Here is a 14,189-nt window from a genome sequence, read left to right as displayed (position 1 = left end):
TTTCCTTCCCGTGCCCGCTGCACCCCCCCCCCCACCGCCCCCCTGTCCCGGTCCGGCCGCTGTCACCCGTCCGCAGCCAGTGTCCGTGCGCCACCGGTGCCGGTCCCGACGGCTCGGCTCACCCCCTCGCACCAGCTTTTTGGGCTGTTTCCCCGGTTTTGCCCCTTTTCGTTCCCGTGGCACGGCCCGGAGGCCGTTACACGTCCCCTGTAACCCCCCCGGGGCAGCGGGGCTCTGTCCCACGGCCGCATCCTGACCTCCCTCCGCAGCCAAATGACAGCTCCGGGGCAGAGCCGTGGAATCGGCGTTTATGGCCCCAAAATCTCGCCGCAGCAAGGGATAAACGAAGTGCCCGAATGGAGACTCAGCCCCCAGCACGGCCCCTATCCCCCCCAACCCGGCCCCTCGGGGTGCCACCAGCCTCCCCTTCCACCACTGCCCCTGTAACCGTACAGCGGGAATTAGCAGGAAAAAAATCAAACGAGATTTTGTTATTCTGATTTTTTTAAGCACAGAAACTGGTGGCAAATGGATACCTATTTGCTATACGCCCCTGTCCATATATATACACACACACACATATACGTGCCACCGAGTTCTCCCCGCCGCCTGGGGGGCCCAAGCCGTGTCATTAATTCATCGCCTGGTGCTGAGCCCTGCGAGCAGCCAGCGGGCTCCGTGGCACCGCGATGTCGGGGCTCAGTCCTGCCCAGGGATGCCTTCCCGGGGGGCAAGGGGCTGCCCCCGGGGCGGGGAAATCCGGGAGAAACCCGGCACAGCCCCTGGGTGCTTCTTGCTAATTGCCGGCCGTGATTAACAGCGCTATTTATTAACGTCCTGCTGCAAGGCTGAGGCCGCGGGGTTGCGGGGAGCCTTTCCCGAAACGATAAAATAATATATATATATATGTATATTTTAATCGCCTGAACGCGGCTATGGTGGCACCAGGACTGTCCCCCCCCCCCCCCCCCCGCGTTGTCACCGCCACCATGGGCGGTTGGCGGGGCGCCGCGGGGCCGTGCCATGCGTGGGGCCGCTCCGTGTGCTCCCATCCCGGGGTGGGGGGGGTCCGCGGGGGTCCGCAGCGTCGTGCGGCTCCGGGCAGCCCGCGGGCAAGAGCCGGTCCTCGGCTCGGTTTTTGCTTTGCTTTGCTTTGCTTTGTTTTGCTTTGTTTTTCTTTGTTTTGGCTCATTTTGTTTCGTTTTTAGTTTGATTTATTTCCTTTTGTTTAGTTCCATTTTGTTTTGTCTCATTTCATTTTGTTTTGCTTTGTTTTGTATTTTATTTTCAAATGCGTGTTTATTTTTCCCCTGGCAATTTGGAGGCAGGCATTGTACTACCCATCGCGGTTGTTTGCTTGTTGACACGAAGCCGTGCCGCTGCCTTCGCGGGCGAGACACCTCCGGCTGCTGGCTTCCGAGCACCTCTACCTCCCCGTCCAGCCAAATAAACATGCACATAAATCACATTTCGTAAACCAGCACGTATGGTTATGAGATAAGTGAGATAATTCACTTTTCAGTGCCACCGACCCGGCCGCTCTGGGGCTGGGGTTGCGCCGCAGGCGGGCACACGCCGACGGTGCTGGGGTGTCTCTGGAGCAGGGTCCGGATGGAACTGGGACCCCAAAATCTGGGGTCGGGCTGTGCCAGTGGTGAGAAAGGTGCAAGGGAGGGCGAGAAGTTGGGTGCAGTCCCAAAACAAGCAGGGAGAGGGACTGCGGGACCTGCGTGTGCGGGGTTTTATTCATCCTCGTGCTGTTAATGTGACACGGGCTTAAATGCCAGCCATAAATACGGCCCGAAGGCCACTGGGACTGTAACTTATCTGCCCTCGAGAATTATAAAATAAGCTGGCTTCACTTGACAGACTTGTCAGTAACCCCAAAGTATTTTTAAATAATGTTGGTTTGGTTTAGACTGTAATGATATAATTTCCTACTGTGCCCTTTTCCTTTCTTTTTCCCCATTATTATTTTTTTAACTTCTTTCTTTCTTTCTTTCTTTCTTTCTTTCTTTCTTTCTTTCTTTCTTTTCCCCCTTTTCTTTTTCTGTTTTTCCATTTTCTTTATGTTCATTTTTCCCTTTTCTTTTCCTGTCTTTCCTTTTTTCCCTGTATTTTTTCCCTTTTATTTTCCTGTCTTTTTTCCCTTTTCCTTTATTTGTCATTTTATTTTCCCCTCTTTTCACCTTTTCTTTTCCCCTTTTGCATTCCCTTTTTTCCCTTTTCTTTTTATTTTCTTTTCCTTTCTTTTTCCCTTTTCTTTTCCTTTATTTTTCCCTTTTCTTTTTCTTTTCTTTTCCTTTCTTTTTCCCTTTTCTTTTCATTTATTTTTCCCTTTTCTTTTCCTTTTCTTTTCCTTTCTTTTTCCTTTTCATTTCATTTCCCTTTTCTTTTCCTGTCTGCCATTTTCTTTTTCTTTCTCACTTTTATTTTCCTTTCTTTTCACCTTTTATTTTTCCATTTTATTTTCTGTTCTTTTTCCCTTTTCCTTTCCTTTCTTTTCATCTTTTCCGTTCCTTTCTTCCTTTCTTTTCACCTTTTCTTTTCCTTTTATATATATATATATTTTCCTTTTTTTCTCTTTACCTTTTAATTCCTCTCTTTTTGTCATTTCTGTTCCTTCCCTTCCCCCTTTTCCTTCTCCCTTCCCCTTTTTCTTTTTTTTTCTTTTTTTTTCTTTTCTCTTTTCTTCATTTTTGTCTCCTTTCCTTTCCTTTCCTTTCCTTTCCTTTCCTTTCCTTTCCTTTCCTTTCCTTTCCTTTCCTTTCCTTTCCTTTCCTTTCCTTTCCCCCTTTTATTCCCCTCTCCCTTCCTTCCCCCCTTCCCCACCCCTCGCTCCGTTTCCCCCCTCGCCCTCGGGTCCCGTTCCCCGCTGCCCGTCCCTCTCCCCGTGCGCCCAGGGCACAGCAGCGCTGGGGAGCGCGGGGCGAAGGCGATCGCCCGGCGGCTGCTCCGGGGCCAGCCGAGCGGCTCCTAATCCCACAGGGGATTTGTGGTGGCCAGAAAAAAAATCCCCCCAGCAGCCCAGATATCCACTGTGAGCCGCTCTGCTGGCACCGGCGGGAGGGGAGGCAGGGCTGCTGCGGGAGCATCTCCAGCTATGAGCGTGAGTTGTTTTTTTTTTTTTTTTTTTTTCCCCCCCCAAAATCAATCTTCTTTCATGCGTGCGTGTCAGCGTTCCGTGCATGGCTTTTACCAGGCAATCTCCTGCAGACTTTCACAGCCCCTCCTGGTTATTCCGAACTACGGTCAGGTAGAGAGAGAGAGAGAGACACCCGGCTCTCCAGATCTGCAGGGGAAGATGCTGTATGTGCAGTGCCTCACACTCACACGCATCCTCCTGCAGCAGGGGGGCTGCAGAGGAGGACGGGGACGCGTCGCACCCCCCGCAGGGTTATAACCCCCCCCCCCATCCCCCCCCTCCGGCTGGAGCCCCCGCTCGCTTCAGCCCCTTTCCAGCGCCGGGGATCCGCAACATGCGGCTGGGAGACGGCGGGCGAGCCTGCAGCCCCAGCAGGGGGGAAACCGGGCACGCACGGTCCTCGGGGTGAAGTGGGAGCAAGGAGGGGAGGAAGAGACGTTCGTCCATGTGGGAACAAATTTTGGAAATCTATTCCTCGATGCCAGCTGGGAAGAGGCTTCAGTCCCTGCTCCTGGCGCGGCAAACAGGTGGCAGAGAGCAGGAAACCGGGGTGCAGGCAGGGAGCAGCCAGCGGGGGGGCTGACGCTGCTTTTCTCTCCATCCCCCCCCCCCAGAAATCCCCCAGTGCGCCGGCTGCAACCAGCACATCCTGGACAAGTTCATCCTGAAGGTGCTGGACCGGCACTGGCACAGCTCCTGCCTCAAGTGCGCCGACTGCCAGATGCAGCTGGCCGACCGCTGCTTCGCCCGCGCCGGCAGCGTCTACTGCAAGGAAGACTTCTTCAAGTGAGTACAGCGCCCCAAAAACCCCGCCAGCAAAGCAGGCAAGCACACACACCAATTTAAAGCATAATTTCTCCATTTTTTTCCTCTTTTTTGTTTGTCCTATCTGTATTTTTTTTCATGACCAAGTGCTTAGGAAAAGGCACTGTTGCTGCTTCCCGGCTGCCCCAGGCTGGGTGCTGTTTGTCAGGATTTAACCCTAAGGACCCAGCTCCCTCTCGCGCTCCCTGCCCGGCTCTGTTACATTTTGCAGCCCGAATTGGTCTCAGTTGGCGGCCCCGCGGTGCTGGGAGCTAGAGGGCAGGAGCCACCCGTGCAAGGCGCAGCGCTGCCTGCTCCGGGGCTCTGCTGATGCCGCTTCTCTCCCTTTGCTTTTATTTTTTTTTTTTACGTTTCCCCCCATTTTTTCCCTCGTTTTTTTTTTTTTTTTTTTTTTTTTTTTTTTTTTTTTTTTCCCTGCCTTTTTTATTTTTTTCCCTTTTATTTAGCTCCCGGTTTGCAAAAACCTCGTTTCATTTTGTTGCTGCTTTGCAATCAGCCCCTGGGCTGCGTGCTGCACCCTCCTTGGTGCTTTCCCTGGCTCCTGCATGGAAGAAAACCCCATTTCCAGGGAAAAAATGGACTCTTCAGCAAAGATGCTTTATTCCATGATTGTTGGCAAAATCTGGGAGTTTTCCCCAGGGCTGGCAGCGGGTGTTGCACCAGGGCCGGGCACAGCGGGTGCATTGGCGTTGGCTGCTGTGACGTGAAGCGGAGGGGAGGAGGGACGGATCCTGCTTCAGGTGATGGAGCCGGGCCAACAAGGAGCTGCCGCGCCTCGGGGACAGGGGCTGTGTCCCTGTCCCTGTCCCTTGCAAGCCCCAGGGGGGCCGTGCCACGTGCCCAGTCCCTCATCCCTGGCTAAACCGCGAAATGGCGATTACACGGCCGTAATCCCCAGGCAGGACTTTCCCTGGTTTAGTGGCACAGGGGGCTCGATGCGGGGCTTCTGTGCCCCTTGGGAAGCCAAAACCACCACGGGTACACCCCGGGGCACCAGCAGCCCCTGGTGCTGTGCAGATTCCCCTTCTCCTTGCTGTTGTGGCAGCCAAAAGTCGCTGCGCAAAATGCCGCTGGGATTGCAAGGCGGGCTGGCGGCTGCCCCAGCCCTGGTGGTAGCGTTCCCCCCGTGACGTTCTCCAGACTATTAATCTCAAAGTCATTTAAATAGCCACCCGAAAGGTGTGGGTAATCGATGTTAATTAGAGCCGGGAGCTCAGCGATGTTCTCAGATTAGGTCCCGCCTGGATTATTTCGCACCGATCGATAGCTCCACGGCGGCCGCTCGCTTCACCTTTATTTCACCTGCCCCTCGACCCCGGCTCCGTGACCTGTGGGGCACGTGGGGATTTCAGGCCGGCTTCTTTGGGGCTGCCAAAAAAGCCAGATTTTTTTTTTTTTTTTTTTTTTTTCCCCAAATCACTGTTCCTTGCTGGTGCAATGAGTGTGCCCTTCTGCAGGCTTGCTCTTGGGCACAGAGAAATGGAGTGTGTCTGTCCTGTCCATCCCTCCCTCTGCCCCATCCTGCTGTCCTGCGGGTGCACATGGAGCGATGGCACCCCTTGCTTTCTGGCTGTGGCCCGGGGGGGAGAGATGCACACTAGTTGCACACTCCTTGCACGCTCCATGCAAGCTCTGCCCAAGCTCTTTGCTCCTTGCACTATTCCTGCACACTCCTTGTGCACCTCTTGCATGTTCCTTGCAGCTCCGTGCACCATTCTTGCAGGCTCCTTGCAGGCGTGCTGGGCCCCGCGCCCACCCCACGCCGGCACGGCCGGTGCACCCAGCGGGCTGTCATTATGGTGTAAGAGCCCCATCATTCTGAATTAATCTGGGATTCATCATGCTAGCGGGGCGGTGTAATTAATTTATTTGGTATTAATGTGGATGAAATATGTACTGTCCTTGCAGGGGAAATCAGGCAGCCTATAAGCATTAGTTAAAAGAACCATTAAAATCAAACCTTCCTCAGATCCATTAGGCCGGTCTTTCATGCTGAAGAAGATAAAACCCCGGCGTGTGAAGTGTCATGCATAATTAGCTTGATTGCTGGTTTAAACTCTGCCCCCTCTCCCAGCCACCCCCGCCCCGTCCCGATTGCAGCGGAGCCCACCCGTGCCCATCCCCGGCCAAGGCTCAGGGCCACCGCTTGTCCTTGCAGGCGTTTCGGGACCAAATGCACGGCGTGCCAGCAGGGCATCCCCCCCACGCAGGTGGTGCGGAAAGCCCAGGACTTCGTCTACCACCTGCACTGCTTCGCCTGCATCATCTGCAGCCGGCAGCTGGCCACGGGCGACGAGTTCTACCTGATGGAGGACGGGAGGCTGGTGTGCAAGGAGGACTACGAGACCGCCAAGCAGAACGGTAGGCACGGCCCCCGGAGCACCTCGCGCCTGCCTCCAGCCTCAGCTTTGAGGATTTTTTGGTCCCGGAGCGGGTGGGCTTCACGTTAGGCAGGGGCTGCTCCTCCAGGCACGTTTTGGGGATGCTCACGCTGCTCGTTTGCTCCCAGATGACTCCGAGGCGGGGGCGAAGCGGCCCCGGACCACCATCACGGCCAAGCAGCTGGAGACGCTGAAGAACGCCTACAAGAACTCCCCCAAGCCAGCCCGGCACGTGCGGGAGCAGCTCTCCTCCGAGACGGGGCTGGACATGAGGGTGGTGCAGGTGAGCCCCAGGGTGACCCCCTGCCCCCATGACAGGCTGGTCCCAGCAAGGGGGGTGCTGGGCTGCGGGGTGCTGGGTCGCAGGCTGCTGGGCTGCGTGGGTGCTGGGGTGCAGGGGTGCCAGGCTGCATGGCTGCTGGCATGCTGAGGTGACGGGGTGCTGGCTAGCTCAGGTGCCAGCATACCGGGGTGCAAGGACGCTCTGTTGTATGGGAACCTGGGAGCAGGGGGGCAGAGCTGTGGGGGTCTTGGGATGAGCGGATGCAGGGCTGCAGCAGGGCTGAGGTGCTGGTTTGCAGGGGTGCTGGGCTGTATGGGTGCTGGGCTGCAGGGGTGCTGGCGTGCCATGGCAATGGGGTGCAGGGTCAAACAGGTGCTGGCATGCCGGCGTGCCAGGGGTGCTGTGTGTCACGGATGTGGCACGCTGGGGTGCCGCACTGCAGGGCTGCTGGGCTGCACAGGAGCCTGGAAGCTGGGGTGCTGGGGTGCAGAGCTGTGGGGGTCCCGGTGTGCGGGGCTGGGCTGTTTGGGTGCTGGGTGAGGGGGTGCCGCAGTGCCACCGACATCCCCGTTGCCTGCCCCAGGTGTGGTTCCAGAACCGGCGGGCCAAGGAGAAGCGGCTGAAGAAGGACGCGGGGCGGCACCGCTGGGGGCAGTTCTACAAGAGCGTCAAGCGGAGCCGCGGGGGCAGCAAGCTGGAGAAGGAGAGCTCGGCCGAGGACTGCGGCGTCAGCGACAGCGAGCTCAGCTTCCGTGGTGAGTGGGGCCAGGGGCGATGGGCCGGGGGGTGTCTACGGGGTTCTCCACGCACTGACACCCCCTCTGCTCTCCCCCCTCTCCCCGGCAGAAGACCAGATCCTCTCCGAGCTCGGCCACACCAACAGGGTTTACGGCACCGTCGGGGACGTGGCAGGCGGACAGTTGATGAACGGCAGCTTCTCCATGGATGGGACGGGACAGTCGTACCAGGACTTGCGGGACGGCAGCCCCTACGGGCTCCCCCAGTCGCCGTCGTCCATCTCGTCCCTGCCGTCCCACCCGCCCTTGCTCAACGGGCTGGACTACGCCATGGACAGCGGCCTGGGGCTGGTGGCACACGGGGCGCAGGGGGTGAGTCAGACGCTGCGCGCCATGGCCGGGGGGGGGCCCACCTCCGACATCTCCACGGGGAGCAGCGTCGGGTACCCAGACTTTCCCACCAGCCCGGCCTCCTGGCTGGACGACATGGATCACCCCCCCTTCTAAACGCTGCTCGCCCCCCGCCCCGGCCCCCCTCGCAAACCCGCTCCCACCCCCTCCGCCAGCAGCCCGCAAACGCAGCACCGCCGGAGGCACCCGCCGGGACGTGAGATGTTGCCAGGATCTCCCGTGGGAATCGGACATGGAGGGCTTTTTGGGGACGTGGGGGGGAAATGGGGGCATCCCCAGGGCATCGGTGATGTCCAGGGCTTGGTGGGGATGGGGCCAGATGCTTTTGGGTGTAAGCACAAGGGAGGTGAGGGTGGCACGGCGGGGAAGGGGGGCACCGGCCCCACTCCAGCCTCATCCCTCCCCGTGTCGGCGGAGAGCCACGTGCTCGGGCAGGATGGTGGCGGGAAGGGAGGACAATCAGGGAAGGCAAAGTCTATATTGCAGAAGGGTTTATTTTTGACCCCTCCCGGGGGTGATGCCGCTGGCTCCCGGCTTGGGTGGCGGCAGCGGGGTGGGAGCGGAGCTGTCGCCCTGCGGCTGCGGGGCCATGATTTATCCCCGGGCGCGCAGGAGCGCTCGCGGTGCATCGCTGCGGGCTGTGCCTCACGAGCGTGGCACAGAGGAATTACAACGGGGGAAAAAAAAGCCTCGAGCCCAAGAGGCCCAAAATATTGGTCGTGGCCAGGATGCACGGGGCTGGCACGGGGAGAGGGGACACGGCGAAAGGTGGTGGGGAGCAGTGGGGTGAGGCAAGCCTGTTTGCTCCTGGTATTGCAAAATCTTCCCCAAAAAACAGAGGGGAAAAAGGGCATTTTGTCAGCTGCACGGTGAGGAGCAAAGGGCATACGGGGGTGAGCCGCGGCCACACACCCCCTCCAGGTACCAGGACCGAGTGTGGGTGCAGCCAGCATGGAGGGGGGCTGGGGGTGGTTTTGGCACCCGTGGGTGCGTGCACGCAGCGGGCTGAAGGCACTTGGTCTGATGGTGAAAGCCAGCTCAGCACCCTGCATCCCCGGTGCTGCTGCAGCCCTATGCATGCTCCTGGCTGGTGGCGGGGGCCTTCGGTGCCCCTGGGTTGTGCGGGCTGCTGCCAGAGCCCAGAAAGCTAAGGGGAGAAAAAAAAATAAATAAATGAATAAGAATTAAACATTCAGCTGAAGAAAGCACATCAAGGACGTTCCCTTGCCCCTTGGCTTGGTGTGTCAGTGCTGCACCCATGTGCCTCCCCTGCTGTGCTCCCCCTTTGGTGCTGCTCTGTGCCAAGCTCCCGGCCTTGCCAGGCACTGGTGGGAGCCCTGGGATGGCGGGGAGGGGGGACAAGGGGGGGAAAACCCCTGCAGGGGGTCCCCACTGGCTGTGCTTGTTTGCTGTCTGCCCCCCACCCTTGACAAGGCCAAACATCCCCCCCTCCCCTCGCTGTGTAAATTTTGTACAGTTCCAGAAAGTGAGAGTCTTCTTTCCTGGGAAAAAAAGAGAAAATAAAAAATAAAATTGAAGAATAAAACCTTATTTATTGCCACGTCTTTGGGGAGACACAACATCCCCCTCTCCTGCCCCCTTCCCCAAACTTTGGGCCTGGGGCGTTGCTTTGTACCCTGCCTCCTGCGCGATGGCATGAGCTGTGTACGGTCAGCCCCGCCGCACCGAGGGCCCGCCATGTAAAATAAACTCGGGACACTCTTTAGCAGCTGCTGTCTCTGGGCTTTTCTTCCCCACCTTGGGGGGGCAGTGGCTCAGCAGCCGTATGCAGCCCCCCTGGATGGTGAGTGGGCAATAATCCGGGTGAGGTTGAGCCTGGGGTCCCCAGGACTGGCACAGAGATGGGGTGGCCTCAGCTTGTCCCACGGAGGAACCTCGCTAAGCTGGTGGCTGCATCCTGGTGGCTGGGATGGGTGATGCCAGTTTTGGCAGCTTGGCACGGATCCGGCACACCAGCCGTGCTGCTTCTTGCAGGGTGGGAGGACTCAGGGTGGGCACCTCCACCCCTGCCACTGCCCCCCGGGCACCCCAAAACGCCCAAGGCGGGTGCAGGTGAGAGGTGCTGGGGGCACTGAGCCCCACCGTGGGCACCGGTGTGTTGGCTTTATATATTTTAATCATTTTAACATTTAATGCTTCTCAATTAAAGTGATTTCCCGGAGTAGATGCCAAGCTTAGCCCGAATGCACATTAACCACTTTCTGTATCGGTAGTTAAAGGCACCGGGGGATTTAAGCAGCAATCCGCAAGGCTGTTGGGGAAAAGGTTTGGCTGAATAAAGCAGATTATAAACAATAATATATGTCTTTCTCTTCCCCCCTCCCCAGCCCCCTGCTTTTTTTGGAAAGGCTCCAACCTCACAAACAGATCTAAAGTGCTATAAACATCTCCAGGGCTGCGTGCTGAGCCCCCAGATGTGCTCCCTGAAAGCCGGGGCCTCGCCGCTACCACTTTCCATCCTGGGTTTAAGAGAGGTTTTTATTGCCTGGTGCATCCATCAAGCCCAGGCTCCCTTTGTGGTGTCGGTGGGCAGAAGGGCTGACCTTCCCCGTAGAGGGCAGGGGGCCTGGACCCCCCCAGGCCAGAGGAGCAGCCCCGTGCTGTGCCATGACACCGGGCTGTGTCTTTGCCTGCCCCATGCACCGTGTGTGAGCGATGTGTGCTGGTGGAGGCCAAGCCAGCACAGCAAATGCCATCAGTGTCAGCCAAAAAACCCAACCCGAGGGTTTTATTCTGCTGTGACGCATGAAGTCCGCATGGCCCCGCTGTATTTCAGCCCTCTTTTCCCTGGGATGGGGGCATCCATCCCCACGGCTTCCCAGGAGCCATGTCACGCCTTGCAAAGCAAACACGCGGAGGCACCATCCCGACGCTGTGCTTGTTTTTATTTATAATACTTTGCTTGGACCCAGGAGAAAATAAAAACAAAAATAAAAATAAACCTTGCCCCAAAGGGAAGAGCCGAGCGGCCAGGCCGTGCCAGGTGCCGCCTGGCCAGCGCAGGAGCGGCCGTGAACACAGTAAAACAACATCGGGCCTCTCTCCCCTCCCTCCCCCAGAACACCAATAAATGCCAGAGCATGCACAACCCTGATCCTGTCCTGCCCGCGGGAGGCCAGCCTTCGCGCCCGAAAGCCCAGACCCTGTGCTCTAAAACCTCCCCGGCCCGTCTCAGGGCAGGGGCCTCGCTGCAGGCCTTGATGTCCGTCGTCCCGCGTTAGGTCCCGCCGGCGGCGTGCTGCCGCAGGGCCGAGGTGATGGCCTTACAGTCCGTCACCTCCTCCGGCAGGCAGCCCTCCTGGTCCCGCAGCGTGGGGTCGGCTCCCGACTTCAGCAGCAGCTCCACGATGTCCAAAAACTCACAGGCGGCGGCTGCAGGGAGAAAGGGGAGGGATATTTAGTGGGTCATGGTGCTAGGCCTGATCCGGATCGGCGGTGGCGGTCCTGGGCCAGCGCGGTGGCTGGTGACTTCCCCTGGGTGTCCCGGGGCAGGAATGGGGATGATCCAACCCCTGCTTGTGTTTGGATTTAATGGTGTGAGGGAAAGAGGAGACCGGGCCTGGAAACCTCCCTTGTCCTGCATCCCAACCCCGGCATCCCACAGAGCTGCTGGCCTGTGGGGCATCGCCCTGGGGTCATCGGGTAGGGGCACGGATGTCATGTTAAAAAACGGGTGTTACAAAAGCAGGAAACCTCAGCGCTGAAGAGCCGAGCCTGGCTAACACCAGCAAAAGTCCCAGTGGCTCCATCTCCCCTTCCCACGTGAAGCCAACCCTGTCCTGGCCCCATCTGCCCTACAAGACTGCGAAGGCGGCTTCCTGTCAGATTGGTGTCTCTTGGTTTTAATTATATTTCATATAATTAATGTCATATATATTTATTATCTTATATTTTAATTTTTATTATATAACTTTAACAACATAACTGACTATTGCTTTTTTTTTGGCCATTAAACGTAGTAATTAGAGTGTCTTTTGCATTACTCTGCAGTTTTTTTGTCCTGACCCAAAGGGACAAGCAGCAACGTTCAATTAAAATAAATTCAACCTGCGATTGGAGCTTGGATGGAAAAAGATAAAAAAGGGAAGCGACGGGACTGGTGACGAAGCAGGTGGCAGCAGGGACATGGGGGAGCCCAGATGGAAGGAGCACCCAGGGGTGGCTGCGGAAAAGGACCTGCCCAGGGATGCCAAGGCAGCGGCATCCGCGGTGCCCGTCCTCCTCCTCCCGCCGGGACGGGGACTGCGTGCCCCGGGGGGGCGGATTTATCGCCCCCTGGGAACCCCTATTTGTCAATGGCCAGAGTGGCAGCCCTGACACCAGCAAGGGTGAAGATGAATTTTCATTCAGCGCAGTTCGCCTTCCGACTCCATTAATCCTCAGGGTTCAGATGATGAATTTCTTTCTCTCTCTCTCCTTTTTTTTTTTATTATTTATTTTCCCTCCAGCGTCCCCTCCCACTGCCCTGCCACGGCACAGACAGAGCCGAACAGATGGTGCTTTACAAGGAAGACAGAGCGCCCGTGAGGATAGAGAGCCTGCCCACCCCGCGGCCACGTGGCCGCGAGTGCTCGGAGAAGCCTTGATTTCCTCTGGGAGCGGCAGCGGCAATGATTTTAGTATTCCCTGTGGGCGGGTGGATGGATGGATGGAGGGATGGATGGATGGATGGGTGGCAAAGACCAGGAGGCCATTCAGTGGGAGGCCACGCTCGTGCCCAGCCGGTCCCATGGGCGAGAGGAGCCTTGGGGAGGCAGCTGAGCACTGGCCTCTGCTTAACCTCCGCTTAAACCCAGGGTCAGCACCCTGACGGGTGGAAGGAGGCAGAATTTATAGCCCGGTGCATCCTGAGGTCCGACGCCGGCTGTAATCAGGAGAGCTGTCGCCACAAGGCCAGCTGTCAGGCCGCGCTCACTCATAAAAAGGGATGGCTACACCCTAAAAGCAGCCGCTCGTGGGGCTTAACCCTTCCCAGAAAAGGCTTGAATAAAAGGGGAGGCCGCGTTCTGCCTGGCACCGGTCTTGCAGCTCTGGTGCCTGTGCTGCAATGAATGCCTCGGTTACGAAGCCCTTACAGAGCTGGCTGGCATCAACTTTTTGGCGAGCCCAGTTTCAGGCCAGCAGCAGCTTCAATCAGAGCAATTGCCTCATTTAACGGGTTCGAGATTTGGGTGATTTGTGGCCAGATCTGCTACATAAAGGAACTGGGAAGGAAATCTCCTGCAGGCCAGACGGGCTTGAGACCCAGAGGCTTCCCTGCAGGTGACTTACAGGGGTAACACTTGAGGGAAGAGAAGATTGTCCTTTAACACTCACAACATTTCAAAATAAAAAATGGAAAACCCATTATTTAGACATCAGAGCTGGCCAGGTGGATCAGAGAAATTGCTTCTGAAATAATATTAATTAAATCAGTTAAGTTTTTGTTAAACACCCGGCCCCAAATTCGGAACGAGCTGGGCAGAGACCAAGGCACCAAAGTGCTGCTCTCCAGACACCGCAGCACCAAGCAGCAGATTTTCTGCTTCAGTCAGAATGATATGAATTTGAAAAATGAAGCATCCTACAGGAGACATCACACGGGGAACACTCCTGCATTATTGTAATTGCAGTCTTGGTTCAAGGGCCCGGGAATCTGGTAGTCTCGCTCCAGATCCAAGTGTTGTGTCTCGGACCGATGGGCTACAAAGCAATTTTGCCATCCTGCTAATGTCCTTGTGGAGAGATCAGCAAGAGAGAAAGAGGCACAAACACTTCAGAATGACAAGTACGCTCTTAATTACACAGTGACAGCCACTGAGAGGGAGTATAAAATAATAACTGGATATGTCTTAATTTGAGAAAAAATTACGATAGAGATTAAATTGATTTTTTTTTCTATTCCCTGTACGTCAGCACTGCATGTGTCACTTTAGTCTCTCTACTTTCCTCGTTTAGGGATAGAACAATCTTTCAATTAAAAGAACTGCTACAAAATCTCGTATCTAACCAGCACGTAGTTGTAGGAGTGATGCAAGCTGTAACGTCGCCCTGCTTGGTTTGGCAACAGAGAATCTGTTAAGCTCTCAGCTGGCACCAAACCAGCCTGTAACCAGGACACTCGGAGGTTACGACCACATTCCTTGTGGACGTAGCCACTGGTTAATCAAACCCATCTTCCCTACTGATGCTCCTGCTGAAATCTGTTTTCTGTACGTAGCTCCAGCTGCAAATCCATCCTGTTAAGAGGGAACCACCAAGGCGAGGGGCAGCTTACCATAATGGAGCGCAGTCTGGCCTTCGCCGTCCTGGAAGAGAGACAGAGACTTGATTTTAGAGGTGTGGGCAATGCTGTGTGGCTAGAAGTAAATGCCAGCCTTCAATAAATAATGTGAATCACAGCAGTG

General features: G+C 56.4%; 2 protein-coding genes across 2 annotated transcripts in view; one reads left to right on the top strand and one right to left on the bottom strand.

Moving 5' to 3' along the window:
- Positions 1-8,447, top strand: part of LHX4 (LIM homeobox 4) — a 9,645-nt gene extending 1,198 nt beyond the window's left edge. The window contains exons 2-6 of the mRNA XM_035333975.1: positions 3,760-3,931; positions 6,129-6,331; positions 6,480-6,634; positions 7,218-7,389; positions 7,481-8,447. Of these exons, the coding sequence (XP_035189866.1) occupies positions 3,760-3,931; positions 6,129-6,331; positions 6,480-6,634; positions 7,218-7,389; positions 7,481-7,878 (1,100 nt within the window). The 3' untranslated portion in view covers positions 7,879-8,447. The remainder of the gene's footprint in view (positions 1-3,759; positions 3,932-6,128; positions 6,332-6,479; positions 6,635-7,217; positions 7,390-7,480) is intronic.
- Positions 8,448-10,699: 2,252 nt separating this feature from the next.
- ACBD6 (acyl-CoA binding domain containing 6) overlaps positions 10,700-14,189 on the bottom strand; it is a 74,277-nt gene continuing 70,787 nt past the window's right edge. The window contains exons 7-9 of the mRNA XM_035333373.1: positions 14,060-14,090; positions 11,000-11,175; positions 10,700-10,960 (exon numbers count right to left, since the gene is read on the bottom strand). Coding sequence (XP_035189264.1) covers positions 11,021-11,175; positions 14,060-14,090 — 186 coding nt within the window. The 3' untranslated portion in view covers positions 10,700-10,960; positions 11,000-11,020. The remainder of the gene's footprint in view (positions 10,961-10,999; positions 11,176-14,059; positions 14,091-14,189) is intronic.

Source organism: Oxyura jamaicensis, chromosome 8 (genome assembly GCF_011077185.1).
Source record: "Oxyura jamaicensis isolate SHBP4307 breed ruddy duck chromosome 8, BPBGC_Ojam_1.0, whole genome shotgun sequence".
NCBI classification, from domain to species: domain Eukaryota; kingdom Metazoa; phylum Chordata; class Aves; order Anseriformes; family Anatidae; genus Oxyura; species Oxyura jamaicensis.
The sequence above is the reverse complement of the archived record's forward strand: the minus strand, read 5'-3'. Positions and strand labels throughout refer to the sequence as shown.